General features: G+C 37.1%; 1 protein-coding gene across 3 annotated transcripts in view; it reads left to right on the top strand.

Annotated features, from left to right (window-relative positions):
• Lmbrd2 (LMBR1 domain containing 2) overlaps window positions 1–18,621 on the top strand; it is a 58,828-nt gene that overhangs the window by 9,291 nt on the left and 30,916 nt on the right. For all 3 annotated transcript variants that reach the window (XM_021663834.2, XM_060380477.1, XM_060380478.1), the window contains 5 exons: window positions 2,545–2,781; window positions 3,331–3,428; window positions 5,343–5,438; window positions 9,976–10,143; window positions 10,985–11,195. In XM_021663834.2, the coding sequence (XP_021519509.1) occupies window positions 2,608–2,781; window positions 3,331–3,428; window positions 5,343–5,438; window positions 9,976–10,143; window positions 10,985–11,195 (747 nt within the window). In that variant the 5' untranslated portion in view covers window positions 2,545–2,607. The remainder of the gene's footprint in view (window positions 1–2,544; window positions 2,782–3,330; window positions 3,429–5,342; window positions 5,439–9,975; window positions 10,144–10,984; window positions 11,196–18,621) is intronic.

Below are 18,621 nucleotides of genomic sequence, written 5' to 3'. Positions count from 1 at the left end.
AATTTCTTAATTTTTTAAAATATTAAGAACAGTTTGTTTATTTATTACAATTTATTCACTTTACATCTCATCTGTAGCCCCCTCCTTTGTCCCCTCCCAATCCTGCCCTTCCTCCCTCTTCTCCTCCCATACCATTCCCACAGTCCACTTATAGGGAAGGTCTACCTGCCCTTCCATCTGACCCTAACCTATCAGGTCTCATCAGGAGTGGCTGTATTGTCTTCCTCTGTGGCCTGGTAAGGCTGCTCCCCTCTCAGACGGAGGTGATCAAAGAGGCAGCTACTAAGTTCATGCCAGAGATAGTCCCTGTTCCCCTTCCTAGAGAACCCATTTGGAGACTGAGCTGCCATGACCTACATCTGTACAGGGGTTCTAGGTTGTCTCCATGCATGGTCCTTGGCTGGAATATCAGTCTCAGAAAAGACCCCTAGGCCCATTTTTGTTTGTTTGTTTGTTTGGTTCTGTTGTTCTTCTTGTGGAGCTCCTGTCCTCTCCAGGTCTTTCTATCTCCTCATTCATTCATAAGATTCCCTACACTGTCCCCAAAGTTTGGCTATGAGCCTCAGCATCTGCTTTGATACCTTGCTTGGCAGAGTCTTTCAGAGGCCCTCTGTGGTAGACTCCTGTCCTGTTCCCCATTTTTCCCTCTTCTGATGTCCATCCTTTTTGCCTTTCTGAATTATTGATCATCTTACCCAGGGTTCTCTTTCTTGCTTAGCTTCTTTAGGTCTACAGACTATAGTATGTTTATATGTCTAATATCAACTTATAACTGAGTATATACCATGTGTGTTTTTCTGCTTCTGGGATACCTCACTCAGGATTATTTTTTCTAGTTCCCGCCATTTGCCTGCAAATTTCATGATTTCCTTGATTTTAATTGCTGAGTAGTATTCCATTGTGTAAATGTATCACAATTTCTGTATCCTTTCCTCATTTGAAGGACATCTGGGTTCTTTCCAGATTTTATCTACTATGAATAAAGCTGCTATGAACATGCTTGAGCAAATGTCCTTGTATACTTGAGCATCTTTTGGATATATGCCTAGGAGTAGTATAGCTGAATCTTGAGGTAGCGCTATTTCTAATTTTCTGAGAAAGCGCCAGATTAATTTCTAAAGTGGTTGTAGAAGTTTACATTCCCACCAGCAAAAGAGGAGGGTTCCCCTTTCTCCACATCCTTTCCAGCATGTGTTGTCACTTGAGTTTTTGATCTTAGCTATTCTGATGGGTGTAAGGTGAAATCCCATGGTCATTTTATTTGCATTTCCCTGATAGCTAAGGACATTGAGCATTTCTTTAAGTGTTTCTCTGCCGTTTATTATTCCCCAATTGAGAATTCTGTTTAGTTCTGTACCCCTTTTTTTAATGGAATTACTTGATTTGTTGCTGTTTAATTTCTTCAGTTCTTTATATATTCTGGATATTAACCCTCTATCAGTTATAGGTTTAGTGAAGATTTTTTTCCCAGCCTGTAGGCTATCATTTTGTTCTGATGACAGTGTCCTTTGCTTTACAGAAGCTTTTCAGTTTCATGAGGTCCCATTTGTTAATTGTTGCTCTTAGAGCCTGTGCTGTTGGTGTTCTGTTCAGGAAGTTGTCTCCTGTGGTCATGCTCTTCCCTACTTTTTCTTCTAATAGGTTTAGTGTATCTGGTTTTATGTTGAGGTCTTTGATCCACTTGGACTTTACTTTTATGCAGGGTGATAAGTATGGCTCTATTTGCATTTTTCTACATGTAGATATCCAGTTAGACCAGCACCATTTGTTGAAGATGCTGTTTTTTTTTTTTCCATTGAATGGTTTTGGCATCTGTCAAAAATCAGTTGTCCATAGGTGTATGGGTTTATTTCTGAATCTTCTGTTCGGTTCCATTGATCCACCTTTCTGTTTCTATGACAGTACCATGCAGTTTTTATTACTGTTGCTCTATAGTACATCTTGAGATCAGGGATGGAGATACCTCCAGAAGATCTTTTATTGTAGAGGATTGTTTTAGCTTTTCTGGATTTCTTCTTATTCCATATGAAAAATTTTCTTTGAAGGTCTGTAAAGAGTTTTGTTGTTATTTGATAGAAATTGCATTGAATCTGTAGATTGCTTTTGGTAAGATGGCCATTTTTACTTTGTTAATCCTCCCAAGCAATGAGCATGGGAGATCTTCCCATCTTCTGATATCTTCTTCTATTTCTTTCTTTCTTCTATTTCTTTCTTGTGCTTTTTTATTACAGTATATCCCCTAAAGAAATTATATATATATATATATATTATAGCCTGGCCTCTAACTCATGATTCTTCTCCAAGCACCAATATTACTTGACCTAAAGGTGTTGGTAGGACACTCAGCCCACTAGTGAAATTTTAAAGGTATATTTTAAAAAGTAAGTTATAAAAAATACTTGACATTTCATTTTATTCACAGGCCAATTAATTTACATGACAATTTTTCAAAGAGTTTATTAATAAATTAACTGACTATAATAATTCCAAATTGTTTTTTCTGTGCTAATGTTACATGATTCTTTTCTCTTTTTTTCTTTTAAGTGAACAGATACGGTCTGGAACTACACATGAACCACTTTGGTTGGAGATTGTGAACAGTCAATAATGAGTGGCGCTGCTTTAGGACTTGAAATTGTTTTTGTTTTTTTTCTGGCATTGTTTCTCCTTCATCGATATGGAGACTTTAAGAAACAGCATAGGCTTGTAATCATTGGAACACTGCTTGCTTGGTATCTCTGCTTTCTTATTGTCTTCATATTGCCGCTGGATGTCAGTACGGTAAGAGGTGAAATTGAGATACAATTTAAAAGACAGTTGTGGCTGGGTCTTTGGTCACCTTCCCTTGTGTGTGTGTGTGTGGGGGGGGGAGTTACAGGCTTTCCCGGCCACAGAGGGAGATGATGCAGCCAGCCTTGATGAGACCTGATTAGCTAGGGTCAGGTAGAAGGGGAGGAGGACCTCCTATATCTGGGGACTAGGGAAAGGACATAGGGGGAGAAGAGGGAGGGTGGGATTGAGAAGAGACAAGGGAGGGTACTGCAGCGGGAATACAAAATGAATAAATTGTAATAAATAAAAATATAAATAAAATAAAAAGACAGTTGTAATCATACAGTTTGGATTATATTTTGAATATTGCTTTATAAAAATGAGTAAATTATATAAGGTTATCATTTTTGAAATTAAATGCTGTTTTAGGAATTTAGCTATTAAACAGTATAGCCAGAAAAGTAGTTAGGTAGGTAGATTCATGAAATATCCTTTCAGTAAGTACTTGGCAAATTCTTGGTTCTTATTATAAAACCATATATTCATTCATTGCTTTAGACAATATATAACCGATGCAGGCATGCTGCTGCAAATTCCAGCCCTCCTGAGAATGCCAACGTTACAGGGGCATATGTATCTGCTACCTCAGCTCCAAGGTAGTTTTCCTTCTGCTTTCCTGCTTAATATAAACATTGCAGTATTGCAGTTGATAGTTTTACTGTGTGTATTTTATATTTATGAAAATTCCTTTATTCCTTCTACTTTCATCCTTTGCTAGTATATTTATTATATTGCATTGTGTTTAATTATACATCAGTACAAAATATGGTAGTGGGAAACTTAAAGAAGACATAGTTTTAGTATGTTTCTACTTCTAACTAAACTCTAAAACCTCTTATCCTCTGAATCTGTCTTATATTTAAAAATCATGGACATTCCCAAGCTTTAACACCATGAATAGATCTATAAAGGAGAGGCATCTTTCATCTAATTTAGAAGAGTTAACACAAATAGAGTTTGGCATGGCAGTGCACACCTGTAATCCCAGCGCACAAGAGTTCAAGACCAGCCTCACCTTCATAGGAAGTTCTAGACTAGCCAGGGCTAAATGAGATTTTGTTTTTAAAACCCTCAAACAAACAAACAAAAAACTAAATCAAGGTTGTTTTTTCATATTATACATTCTTAAGAAACACCATAGGGCTAAAGAGATGACTCAGCAGTTACGAGGTGGCTGTTCTTGCAGAGGGCCCAAATTCAATTTGCAGCACCCTGTCAGGCAGTTCACCACATTAAAACCTGTCCAGGTACCTGTGCTTATGTGTGTACACACACACACACACACACACACACACACACACACACACACGGGGAGAGAGAGAGAGACAGAAATAGAGAGAGAGATACATAGTTAAAAATAATGTTTAAAAGAAATTTTACATGAATAAATTCAAATTTTCAATTCCTATTAAATTTCCATATAAAAAACTTATTCATGTTGAGAAGAAGCTTTGTTAGTACTTTGTGCTCTTCCATACAGTTTTTAAAAGGAAGTCTATGGCCTGGTGATATAGGTCAGTTCCTACAGTACTTGCCTACCAATCATAAAGACCTGAATTTGCTCCCCAGGATTCACATTACAGTGCTGTGCATGGTGGCACGTAGGAGTAAACCCAGTGCCTGCCTCCCTGAGTAACCAGTGTGGCCATACTGAAGAGCCACGGACAATCAGAAACACTGGCTCAAGAAGCAGACTAGTTTTCCTGAGGACGACACCCATGGCTGTCCCCTGACCTTCTTGCACACATGCACTTTCACACACATGAACATGCACATACAAATGCAAAAAACATCTATCTTGAGGAAAGTAAAATGTTAGTCTTCTTTGAATTACCATTCAGAACTAGGTGTAGATCAATTTTAGACTGAGTAGCAGTTCTTGAATTAAAAGGATAGTCTCATAGTCTAGAAAACTTTAAAATAGACGAAGTTATGGTCAGAGACTCATCATTAGAAAATCTGAACAGAACTGTAGATAGACGCTGTTGCTTATGTCTGTAAAGGGACATGCTTCTAGAAGTAATCACCTAACTGTTGCTTATATTGAATTCCTATTCAATTTCTATTCCATCCTTTACTTCTATACACCAATAAAGGACAAATTATAACCAGCCCTACAAATGAGATGAGGATATAGCCAGCCCTACAAATGAGATGAGGATAATTTTAACTGTAATCATTAAGTATTTGATTCCATAAATTCAGTTGTTTTCTAAAGATTTTTCACATTTTTCCCAGTTAATTAAATACTATGGCTTTTTATTAAATAACTAAAAATACACTGGAAATTGGAAACTTAAATGACATTCCTTTTTAGAGTAAATGGTTTGTTCCTTTCATGTACAGTGTTTGTCTTGACAGCCTTGATTTTTAAATTTTTTATAAGATATTACGATTTGATCAGTAATTATTAATTTGATGCAAATGAGCTTTGCTATTCACAAATTTATTATGCTTTCATTTAAGAAATTATATTTATGATTAATTTACTTTAAATTGTTATTGAACAGACAGCGCCCATGTTTCAAGCCATGGAGTTATATTCCAGATGGAATCATGCCAATTTTCTGGAGGGTAGTTTATTGGACATCACAGTTTTTAACATGGTAAGTGGTAGTGAAGGATACATTTTGGATAAAGTGATGAATTTTTAGTGAACCTTAATATCTAGAAATGTATGTATCCCACTTTTACTGACTCAGATTTCTCGTGTCTTAAAAAGAAAAAAGAGAGAAAAGAGAAACAGACAAAAAACAAATGGAAATTGTTTTGTGACTGTTTCCTTCCATGATATTCTTCACATTTCACCTTCAGTCCTGTCCTCTTTTAGCTCTGTTATTACAGGAAAGTGCTTTTGCGAAGGTCACCACTTTCCCTTGGTTTCTTTTTTTAATTAAAAAAAAAATCTTTTTAGTTGAAATGAAATTACTTAGCTTCCCCTCTCGTTTTCCTCCCTCCAGCCTGTCTCAAATACCTTCCCTCACACTAATGCCACCCCCCCCACTTATTAGTCTCTATATATTTGATTAGTACTGTTAACATACAACCCACTAAATCAGTTTTTATTGTGTGTGTGTATATGTATTCAGGGCTGACCACTCTGCATTGAACAACCAATAAGGGGTCTCATCTCTGGGAGAAGCAAATTATCCCTCTCCCAACTGTTTGTGCTTAGTCTAGAACACCAGTGGTTCTCAACCTGTTGGTCACGACCCCTTTGGGTGAGAACAACCATTTCACAAGGGTCACATATCAGATTTCCTGCATATCAAATATTTACAGTATGATTCATAACAGTAGCAAAATTACAGTTATGAAGTAGTAGTGAAAATTTCATGGTTGGGGTCACCACAACATGAGGAACCATATTAAAGGATTCACAGCGTTAGGAAGGTTGAGAACCACTGGTCTAGAGATAGGACCCCACAAAATTTTCCTCTTCAATGTTAATGTGTTCATTAATCTCACCATTGTTCTGGTTTTCTTTATGAAGCTATTTCTAGGAGAGACTGTTTTATCACAGAGTTACTGGTATTCTGTCACTTAAAAAATCTTTCCTCTTTGACAGTGGCCCCTGAGACATAGAGGCAAGAGCTGTGATATAGACTGCGTGAGGCTGTGCTCTTCACAGTCTCTTGATTTGCATTGTGCCCGCTTGTGTTTTCCATTTGCTGTAAAGAGAGGCTTTTTGATGAGGTGTATTAGCTACAATCTGGGCATAAGGATAAGATTCAGAATATAGTAATATATTCTAAATATAAGGAATTATATGGGAGAGCAAAGTGGTGGTAGTAGATTCTTCGCTAATGTATATGTCCACACTAGCCCTAGGAACCTTGATAGGGTTTCAGTACCAGGTATGAATTCCTTCCTATTGAGTGGGCATTAAGTCCAATTAAACAATTGCTAGTCACCATCAACAAATGTGAGTGCCATTTACTGGACCATTATTCGTACCTTCCCATGCTGATTTTTGTTGTGGTTCATAGGTATTTGTTTCAGTTGGATAGGACTACTTAATTGCTTCCCTCTCTTGGCAGCTTGCCTAGTACTTTCTGCAGGATGAGAGACTGAAGGAAAGATGCTTTCAAGCTGTATTCAGCACAATAAAATCAGTGTCTTTAACAATAGGGGCCCACCCTCTAGCCTTGCCTGTTTACTCATACATTCTCATTTCTTGAATGGATGTTTCCTTCATTTCTGTGACCCAGTTCCTAAATGTTGATTCTTCTGTTTAGTCATCTTCCTGCCTATCCCCACATAGCATCAATCACAGCTGTGCTTCCCCCCCCCGCCAGCTTTTTTGTATTATACTTTATTCCTTTTGTATCCCAGCTGTAGCCCCTTCCTTTATCCCGTCCCAATCCTACTCTCCCTCTTTTCCCCCCATTCCCCCGCCCCCAGTCCACTAATAGGGTAGGTCCACCTCCCTTTCTATCTGACCCTAGCCTATCAGGTCTCATCAGGAGTGGCTGTATTGTCTTCCTCTGTGGCCTGGTAAGGCTGGTCCCCTCTCAGTGGGAGGTGATCAAAGAGCCAGCCACTGAGTTCATGTCAGAGACAGTCCCTGTTCCCCTTACTAAGGTACCCACTTGGAGACTGAGCTGCCATGGCCTACATCTGTACAGTGGTTCTAGGTTATCTCCATGCCTGGTCCTTGATTGGAGTATCAGTCTCAGGAAAGAGCCTTGAACCCAGTTTTTTTGGTTCTGTTGCTCTCCTTATGGAGCTCCTGTCCTCTCCAGGTCTTGCTCTCTCCCCATTCTTTCATAAGATTCCCTGCACTGTGGCGAAAGTTTGGCTATGAGCCTTAGCATCTGCTTTGATACCCTGCTTGGCAGAGTCTTTCAGAGGCCCTCTGTGGTAGACTCCTGTCCTGTTCCCTGTTTTCTCCCTCTGATGTCTGTCCCTTTTACCTTTCTGAATGAGGATTGATCATCTTACCCAGGGTTCTCTTTCTTGCTTCGCTTCTTTAGGTCTACAGATTTTAGTATGTTTATCCTATATTACATGTCTAATATCCATTTATAAGTGAGAATATATCGTGTGTGTCTTTCTGCTTCTGGGATACCTCACTCAGAATGATCTTTTCTTTGTTCCCACCATTTGCCTGCAAATTTCCTGATTTCCTTGATTTTAATTGTTGAGCAGTATTCCATTGTGTAAATGTATCACAATTTCTGTATCCATTCCTCATTTGAAGGACATCTGGGTTCTTTCCAGATTTTATCTACTATGAATAAAGCTGCTATGAACATGCTTGAGCAAATGTCCTTGTTGTATACTTGAGCATCTTTTGGATATATGCCTAGGAGTAGTATAGCTGAATCTTGAGGTAGCGCTATTTCTAATTTTCTGAAAAAGCGCCAGATTGATTTCCAAAGTGGTTGTACAAGTTTACATTCTCACCAGCAATGGAGGAGGGTTCCCCTTTCTTCACATCCTTTCCAGCATGTGTTGTCACTTGAGTTTTTGATCTTAGCCATTCTCATGGGTGTAAGGTGGAATCTCAGGGTCGTTTTGATTTGCATTTCCCTGATAACTAAGGACACTGAGCATTTCTTTAAGTGTTTCTCTGTCATTCATTATTCCTCAATTGAAAATTCTCTGTTTAGCTCTGTACCTCATTTTTTAATTGAATTACTTGATTTGTTGCTGTTTAACTTCTTGAATTCTTTACATATTCTGGATATTAGCCCTCTGTCAGATGTAGGGTTGATGAAGAGCCTTTCCCAGTCTGTAGGCTGTCGTTTTCTTCTGAGAACAGTGTCCTTTGCTTTACAGAAGCTTTTCAGTTGCATGATATATAAGCTTATGGGGACCATTCCTACACTTGTCCTGTGTTCAACTGGACCTTAACCTTCTCAACTAGTTGCATTTTTGCTTGCTTTCAATCAGTTTTCCATGGTGAAGCCTTAGAAAACTAGACATTGGAAGGTGTTTCCTTCAGTGAGGGACCTTTCCTGGCCACATGTGGTACCCCGCAGCCTGTACCTGGCATTTGAAGCTGAGGCAGGAAGAGTATGAGTGTGCTCTTGAAATCCTGTGCTTCTTTGTTTTTTAAATCAATTTTGGTTTATTTCATATGCAACAGTTCCATTTCCCAATAGGCAACAGAATCCTTCCATCTTGCTTTCTTGTTACAATATGCAAATCTCTAACATTTAATTCAGACTATGAGCTCAAAAAGGGCAGTATACATTTAGTCCATTAGGTAATACAAATGCTATTGTTTGGAGAAAGGTTGTTTTCTGGTCATTGTTAAGCCCAATCTAAAACCCTCTTTTAAAAAATTTAATAAAAATAGGGACAAAGTTAGATAGGAAAGTAGGTAGCCCAAATCACTTAAATCACTAGTCTTTTACTTTGCGTGATGGACATCTGATCCTAGGCCTTGATCTGGTCCTGAGTTTTTGCTGCTTCTCTGCACATTTGCTGACCCAACTTCAGTATTTTGGGATCTTCTGGCTTTGTCTACTGGTTCCTAGTCCTTCTACACAGCCTTGTCAATTCTTTTGCAAAGTCATCAAACTATAATGACCTAACCTGGTGGCTTCCTCTTTTGAGGTCACTTATTTTTCTTCTTGCTGCTTTGGGTTACTAATTATGCTGTTACTCATTGGTCCAATCTGTCAACTAGATTTAGTTTGGTAACTATCAGTGATCTTTCTTATTTTTTGTCTATATTCCAAAGTCACTCTAGAGGAATTATGTTGTTATTTATGTCTTTGTTTTTGAACTGGGTCTAATTATGTAGTCCAGGCTGCCCTCAAAGTCAGCAATCTTACTGCTTCAGTCTTCCGAGTCTAATATTACAGTCATATACCACAACTGTGACCTCTTGATGAGGCTCTAAGGCCTAATATTAGAACTTTTAGAGAATGTGAAGTCACTCTGCATGTCATTGCAGCCTCCTTTGCTTTCTCCTGCTTTAGGATCTTTGTTTTTCCCAAAATTTTATATTACAAAAATAATCATTTTACGAAAATAATAATTTATTATGTTTCATTCAGTATTAACATGTAATTACTCATAAAACACTTATTGGGGAGGAAAATTATACATTGAGATTCCTGTATTTTTGGTATTTTATATTATGCAATTACACTTTTGCATTTTTAACATTGTTTTTCATCCAACTAGGATTCTGTTACCTTTTATGCAATCATATGCCAGGTCTGGAGGGTTCTCTATCACCGGAAAGATAAAAACAGCCCTGATTGAGAATGCCATCTATTATGGAACCTACCTCCTGATATTCGGAGCGTTTCTAATTTATGTAGCTGTAAACCCACGTTTGCATTTAGAATGGTAAGAAAAGTAGTCTTTATAACACTGTTCTGTGTATGTTTGTACTGTTTTCAATTAACTTTTATTGCACACATACGGGTAAGCAGATACATACCAGATTATATGTCCTATAGATATCCCTCAAAGAATATCTGAATAATGTACATTACTGAGAAAGAAAATCCAGGATGCCATGTTTAAATATAACTGTCAGGTGGCTGGTAGATTAAAGTTTTGACAAATAACCGTATGGTAAACAACAATATTTTCCATAGAATTTTAAATTTTATAAATTATCAAAAATGAATTTTTATCTACTGGAACATGTTTATTTGTATATATATTTGCTTTGTTGTAGTTTGAGAGAATAATTTTCTTAATATTGTTTTAGACTCAGGTATTCAATGAATTAAAATCCATTTTGTGTATATGATTTCTAATGTATGTTATCCCAAAACTTATGTATAGAATAGTAGAGATAGTTGTTAGTATAGGTCAACCATAATACAGGTTAATTTAACTGTTTACAGGAGACTCTGTTAATCTTGATTAATGAAGCACCTAGGGAAAAATGATTTCTGTGCAGGAAATATATGTCTGCTATGAATTATCCTATATTCTACTTTTAACTATAATAGAAACCGTGTTTTCCATATTATAGTCTATTTTTACAGTCACATTCTGTCTTTCCATTAAAATACATAGATTGTCTGCTGTGATTGAAAAGAAGCATTGAAAATTCTTCATATGAAATCCTACTTGTCCTTTAGAACAGTTTTTTGAAAACTTATTTACTGCTAATTAGTCTTATATTCTTACATGAAAGATATTTACCACAGCTATGTGCTTTTCTTTTCTGTAGGAACCAACTTCAGACTATTGGGATAGCTGCTGCCAACACCTGGGGTCTGTTTCTGCTGGTGTTGTTGTTGGGATATGGCTTGGTGGAAATTCCTCGGTCCTACTGGAATGGAGCCAAAAGGGGTTATCTACTTATGAAGACCTACTTTAAGGCAGCCAAACTGATGACAGAGAAAGCAGACGCAGAAGAAAATTTAGAGGATGTAATGGAGGTAAGGAAGCCTAGGCCTACAAAAGCAGTTCTGATTTATTACTCTGTCTCTGCTGTTTCTTAACTGCAAATGGTGACATGTGTGGTCTGTAAATGTTTTGTCAATGAGTTTGATCATATTTAACTTTTGTGGTAGATGTCCCTTTTATGATAGTAAATGCTAAAGTAGGCTATCATTTACATATCTTTTATTCATCAATAGCACCTAATTTCTAAAGTTTTTCAACTGATCTTTTGTGAGTTTTATTAACTTGTTGAAGATCTCAAAAAAAAACAACAACAAAAAAACCAAAAAACAAGCAAGTAAGTGATCTTACACAAAGTTCAAACTCATTTTTCAAGAGTCAACTTTATTTAATTTTTATAACTATACAAAAGAGATTTTTTTTAAATCTACATTTTATAAATGAAAAAAACAAGGCATCAGGAGTTTAAATAACTTGCTATGTACACACAAATAATAAAGAGAGCCAGGGGATTTGATTTTAGTTCCTACTTTAACAGCAAGCATTTTTTAAAATATGAAGAGCCATATGTGTTTGTGGCTTTGTTGCCATGGTGTCTGCTGTGCATGCTTGCTGATTGTGGTTGGAGAGTAACTGGAGACTCTTCATAAGTAAAGGAGAGCGAGCTTGTATTTCAGGGTGAGAACAGGTGGCAGACTGCTGGATTTGCTTTAATTTGATAACCCCCAATTTTTAACTATTAACCTCTTGTTTTTTCTGTATCTAAAGCTTCTGTTCCCACTTACTTCGTTTTCAGGTCTTAAGAAACAAGACTTCCTCAGGAAGCCTTTTACGTTATAACTTGGGGCTGCTATAACAAAAGTACCACAAACTGGGTGGCTTAAACAGCTGTCTTGTCTCATAGGTCTAGAGGCGAAAGTCTTAAGAAAAAGGTATCAAAGTTAGTTTCTTCTGGGAGCCATGATGAAAACTTTTATATTTATTTGGTAGATGTACAGTTTGAAACTTCTGAAAAAAGCTTGAAGTATTTGAAGATTTATATTTGATTAAACATTTACCATTGATGAAAGCAGATAATTTTTATTCGTAGTGTTCTATCCAAAAGGTGGTATTAAATTAAATTGGTGCAGATTTGAAGAATTTGGATCTTGCCGTTCATTTACTGTTCCTTCAACAAATACAAGTCAAATGTATTGTTTTGGGGTCTTTTGTCTGCTTACGTTTCTAGGGATTGAACTGAGTGTCTCACATACACTAGATGGTTGCATGCCAGCGTACTATATCCCCCAACCTCTTCTTTACTTTTTATATATTTATACTTTTGAGATAATGACGGGTCTTTCAAAGGTGCCTAGGCTATGAACTCCCCTCAGCCCTCTGAGTGGCTGTGGGATTACATGTTGGCCCCACCAGGCCAGCTCAGATGAACCAAGAATGTCTGAGTGAAATAGAGAAATGCTTTGTTATTAGACAGGAGCCCTTAGGGATAAGACATGAACATTAAAGCATGGTAATTGTGCCTTGTGTGTTATTTCAACATAATGTTCATCAGCTGAAAGTGATAGAATGTGAATATTTTACGAGAAAAATTCTCATATAAAAAAGAAGATATCCTTTTCCCCATCTCCTTCTCTTTCTTCCCTTCCCCTCACCTCCCTTCTCCTTCCTATTCTTTTTTGTTCTTTTCCCTCCCTCCCTCTTTCTATTTCTCTCTTTCTTTCACCTATTTTTTTTTTTCAATTTGAGACAGGATTTTACTACTCTACTGTATAGTCCAGGGTAAGATAACAAGTCCATACCACGCAAGTATGGTTGACAGCATTCTTTTTCAACAGACATTTTGAGAAAGCAACTATTCTACATAGATAGAATAACTGTCTAGAATAGAAGACCATACATTCTCTTATAGTATATGATAAAAGTGGGTGATACACTTGAAGTGCTTTAATATGGAGAGGCTTCACAAAATCTGGAGAAATATCAGAAAAATAAAATTTGACTAGGGAGTTGAAGAATTGCCAGAATGTAGATAGTTAACAAGATTCTAATCAAATACCAAAAGTTTAGTAGATAAGGAATTGGCCCCCTAAACAAGCTAATATTTCAGATGACTCCCAAAGTTTAAAAATTAACTGTTGAGTAAAGCTTAAATTTATAACAGATACAACAGATATGAAAAGTTAACTGTTTTCAGTCTCTGCTTTTGTTTAATGTAGCTAAATAATTTCAAGGTAAAACATTTCACATATATGTCAGAAAATTGCACACATACATTACACATATATGGTCAGATTATATAGTTAAGTTTTTATTTATTTATTTAAGTAAATAAATTTGTGCTAACTACAGACTTTAAGGCAACTTAGAAATGGGAAGATATAATCGAATAACATCCAGGATGACCTTTGTAAACATAAATGTGATCTGGGGATAGGAAGACTTATGCTTGTAACCCCAGGGAAATGAGCAAGGTGACTGTAAGGCCAGCCTGAGCTACATAGCAAATTCAAGTCCTGCATGGAGAGGACCTAGACCCCCTGCTCAGATGTAGTCCATTGGCAGCTCAGTCTCCATGTGCATGCCCTAGTGAGGGGTGCAGGGGCAGTCACTGGCATAAACTCGGTTGCCTGCTCTTTGATCACCTCTTCCTGGTGAGATGGCCTAACTAGTGCACAGAGCAAGAGGATCCAGGCAGTCCTGATGAGACCTGATAGGCTATAGGGTCAGGTAGTAGGGGAGGAGGACCTCCTTTATCAGTGGACTAGGGGAGGGGCATAGGGAAGAAAGAGTGGAACCAGAAGGAGACGAAGAAGGGGGCTACAGCCGGGATACAAAGTGAATAAATTATAATTAATAATAATAATAATAATAATAATAATAATAATAATAATAATTAAAAAATAAAAGTAAAATAATTTTAAAAACTCTAAAAGTCAAAACTAAATTCATCTTGCTAGTCATGTATTTTAGAACAAATATATCTCAGAATCCATTCTTAGTAAGATTTCTGGGAGGTCTTAGGTATTGTTTCTCTAGCCTGATCACACACACCAGGCCTTTATTGTCTTTTTTCTCTATAGTCATGTTGTTCCTTTTCTCCAATACAATGTGTTCAGTTCTGTCTGGAGACCTTTGTACTCACTGTCCTTGTTCTCTTTGGAATATTCTTGTTCTTCCTTTTAGTTGACTGACTCTAACTCATTTTGTTTTGTTTCACTTACATGATCAGTTCATCAGAAACACTCCTAAATTGTACTCATTCCAAAACATCCTGTACTTTTCTTTTATAGCATTTTTATATCTGTTTTTTGGTTGTTGTTTGTTTCATTGTCTTGTTTTCTTCAATAAGCTAAAGTTCCTTACAGGAACAGTGTCATTTATATTCAGAGTATGTACGCATTACAAATTTTTATGGTTGCTGGTAAAGTACTCTCCAAATAGATCACTTTTATATTGTATATAATATTGGTTTTACTATATCTTATTATATAATGTAAATGAATTATAATTTTATAAGAAAGCTCATTTGGAATTTTTTGGAAGCTTGAATATTCTTTTACAGATTTAAGGCCAATTCTGTTTTGTGTGCTCATTTTTTTCTGTTTGCTAACAAGAAAGCTTCATGTATTAAGGTGACTGTTACATAAATTTTTTCATAATTTTCTTAGTATATTATATGGTTTCTCTACTTCTCATGTTCTATTTTTAAAGTCCTTCTCTAACATTCCAGATGTTTAAATGTTCTTTTAAAATCTCCATTGTTTTCTTTTTATTCCAGGACTATGGCATGCAGAGCTATTTTTTTTCTTTTTTTGTTCTGCTTATAGAATAGTGATTGCAACATTTTATTTCACAAATGTTATAGGATATTGTGATTCTTAGGAAATACTAATTCCAAAGACCCTGTTCCTTACCTACCATTCCCTCCATCCTCTGCTCTCTCTGTGTCGTTTACTTGTTAATGTGTATTTGTGCATATGTGTGCACAACTGGAGACCAGGGTCAGTACTATGTATTTTTTGTTGATTGTTGTCCACCTTTATTTTGTAAGGTAGGGTCTATCTCTGAACCTGAAGCACATTGGATCAGCTAGACTGGTTGGCCAATGAGCTTCATGAATCCTTTGCCTCCACCTCCGCAGTTCTGGGCTTACAGGAGAGCACCACTATCTCTGGTGGTTCACATGGGTTCTGGGAATATGAACTCAGATCTTCATGCTTTTATGACATCACTTATGACACCACTGAGCCGATTCTTCTGCCTTTTTATGCCTTTTAATTTCATTAAAATATTTACCACCAGACATTAGTCAGTGAAATTGACTGACAATACCTTGTTGCATTGATTCCTTTTTTATTGCTGTGATAAAATAACTGAAAAAAACAGCTTCTAGAAATATGAGATTGTTTAGGCTTACAATTTGAAAGGTTAGTCCATTGTGGCAAGGAAGGCAAGGTAATAGGAGTGCTAGCTCTACAGGCAGGAGACAGGGTAAGAAATGTTGCTGCTCAGCTTCCTTACTCCTGTTTTTCAGTCTACATCAATATGAGTCTTCCCATCTGAGTTATCTCAATGTAGAAAATCCTTCACAGACATGCTCACAGATCTGTTTCCAGAGTCACCTGAGATCTTGTCAAGTTGACAGTCAGCATAAGCCATTACAAGTCTACCCACTGTCAACATGATATCCAAACATGTCACTTTTAAGCCATAACCCTCCACTCCTTGTACCCATGAGCTCATGGTCATCTCATAATACAAAATGCATTAAGTCCAACTTTAAATATAGTCTTTAAATATAAATGCTTAATATATTATAAACGTATAAATATGTGTAGTGTTTAACAATTCCAGCATTGTTTATAATTTTAAGTTCAGAGTCTCTTTTGAGTCTTGAGCAATCTCTTAAATGTGAGTCCCTGTACAGCCAAAAAGAAGTATATACTTCTGACACATGATGGTACAATATTCCCATCCCAAAAAGAAAGAATGAGGCAGTAGTAAGGAAAGTTTAAGCAAGACCATAACCCAACAGGAAGATACTAAATCCTGTAGTTCTGCATTAGGCATCTGGGACTCATATTGGAATTATCTGGGCCCCAAAGCGCTGTGTAGCCACTCTCCTCCAACTCTGCCACTTCTAACACACTTAGTCTCTCTTGGACTGGTCTGCTATATGCCAGTGTTTCTTTGGTAGACTTCCCTTGCTCGCAGCATCTCCAACATCCTTGAGCTTCCATTTCAGTGTAGGCTTTTTATAGGGAACTGACTCTGCTGCATACTGCCTGTCCTCAGTAGCCTTCTGGAACCTATGTACAAACCTCTGACCCTCTCACTCTTCATCCTTCATGCCTATAAAACCTTTACCATGTGGATGAAACAGCCAGCTTCTGCTGCCCTGTCAAGATGAAGCCCAGCCCAAGATTGGCCATAGCTCCTACTGTGGTTTCTGTCTAAGACTGTTTTTTTTTTTTTTTTTTGGAGTAGGAAACCCTTTTAGTGGCATTCTTAGTGCAGTGTCTTTTCAAATGATTTTACATTTTCACAGAATCTTCAGTGGAGGGGTTCTTGTCTTCAGAAGTTCTTCCTTAGTTTCTCTGCCTTTATATTATAGTTGACATAGTTTTCTTCACCAAACCCAGTCCCTATCTTTTTGATCTCTCACTGTAGAACTGAATAAAAACAGTGAGCAGTAGCCATGACATAACTTGAATGCTGTGCTGTCTTGGAATTTCCTCTATCAAAGAAGTTAGTCCACATGAATTCCCGGCAGCTGTGAGTGTATGTGTAAGATCAAACTGGCCAGAATCCCAGCATGAATGGGAGAGGAGCCGTGAAGTCCCACCCATAGCTGAGGAGCTATTTTCATAACTCATGGCTACAGGAATAAGCGGGAGTCAGTTTTCTTCAAAGATATGGCCCCTGATATACTCCCACAGATGTTTCTACTTCCCTGAACATACAGGAAGCACTAAGTGGACTCAGTGGATTAAAAAACAAAAGCCTATCAAGTTGGAGGGAAAAGTGACAAAAAGCATAAATGAGGAATTAGAATGAATGAGGAATGCATTTGACCAAAACGGAAGTTACATATGAAATCAAAGTGTTGCCTAAGTTTATATATATTGTGTTTACAATAAATAAATAAATTAAGTAAAATAGCCCATTACCTTTTAATTCAGTCTTGTCCAATTTCTCAGGACATGGGCAGAATGCAGCCATATTCTTTGCCTGACTGAATCCTGGCTTCTGTCCCAGATCCTGATAGTGCCCTTGATCTCCTCTGAAACCTCATGAATTGACCCTCCACATCTGTAGTTCTGACTGTATTCTTGTCTTCTGAACTCCTACCAGAATAGTCCATTAAACTTTGCTTACAGCTATTTTAGGACCTCTCTAGGCCATAGTTCCAAAGAGTCATGGTCAGGTTTATATTGGTTACTTTTCTTGTTGTTATGATAAAATACCTATAAAAAGCAGTTTAAGAAAGAAGGATTTATTGTGGCTCACAGTTTTGTCTGAGGGTATAGTGCATCACAGCAGGAAAGGCATGACAGGAGGAACACGAGACATGTTCATGTTCTGCCCACAATCAGCAACTGGAGTAACAAATGCATCTATGTAGCTGCTTTCTCTTTTGAGCACACCACAACCCTAGCCCGTGGAATGAATGGTGATGCTTATATTTAGGATAAGTCTTCCTACCTCAGTGAACACAGTGTAGAAAATTCCTCACAGATATGCCCAGAGGTTTGTTTCTAAGGTGGTTCTTGATATTGGAAGATGACAATCAATATGGACTGTCCACATTTTCTCATCTTATGTGGTAGTCTTTTAGCCAGCACATTGCCAATAGTATGTTCTCAGTAAACAAATAAGGAATAAGTCAGTAAGTTGTGAGTGCTCTAGAATACTCCCTTTTTTGGAAGCAGTGGGCACTTGGTTAAGTGTTTGAAAAGACATGTTAAGTCTTTTCTGCTTTCTATACCAATTGATAATGATTCTTGATAATGAGACATTTGATTTGATCAGCAAGGTAGAATAATTGAATCCTGTTGTTTTAGTAATATAAAGCTTGACAGATCCTTTGTGAATTCTTTTTATTATTTCTTTTACTTTTGAGATTATAATATAATTATATCATTTACCCCTTCTCTTTCTTCCAAACTTCACTCCCAGTTGTTGCTCTTGTTCAAATTCATGGCTTTTTCTTTTATTAATTATTGTTACATAATTTGTTGTGTGTGTGTGTGTGTGTGTGTGTACATATATATTCTAAATACAACCTGCTCAGTTTGTATTTTGGTTTTCATGACTTACCACTGGTATTGAATAACTAATTGGTGTAGTCTTTCTTCCTTGGGAAGACTGATTTGTTTTCCTCTCTGCATTCCTTACTTGCCTCTAGTTCTTTGTAAAGAGTTGAGGCCTCATGGGCTTTCCCCGGTCCAAATTAACATG

The sequence above is a fragment of the Meriones unguiculatus genome, chromosome 3 (genome assembly GCF_030254825.1).
Source record: "Meriones unguiculatus strain TT.TT164.6M chromosome 3, Bangor_MerUng_6.1, whole genome shotgun sequence".
Classification (NCBI taxonomy): domain Eukaryota; kingdom Metazoa; phylum Chordata; class Mammalia; order Rodentia; family Muridae; genus Meriones; species Meriones unguiculatus.
The sequence above is the reverse complement of the archived record's forward strand: the minus strand, read 5'-3'. Positions and strand labels throughout refer to the sequence as shown.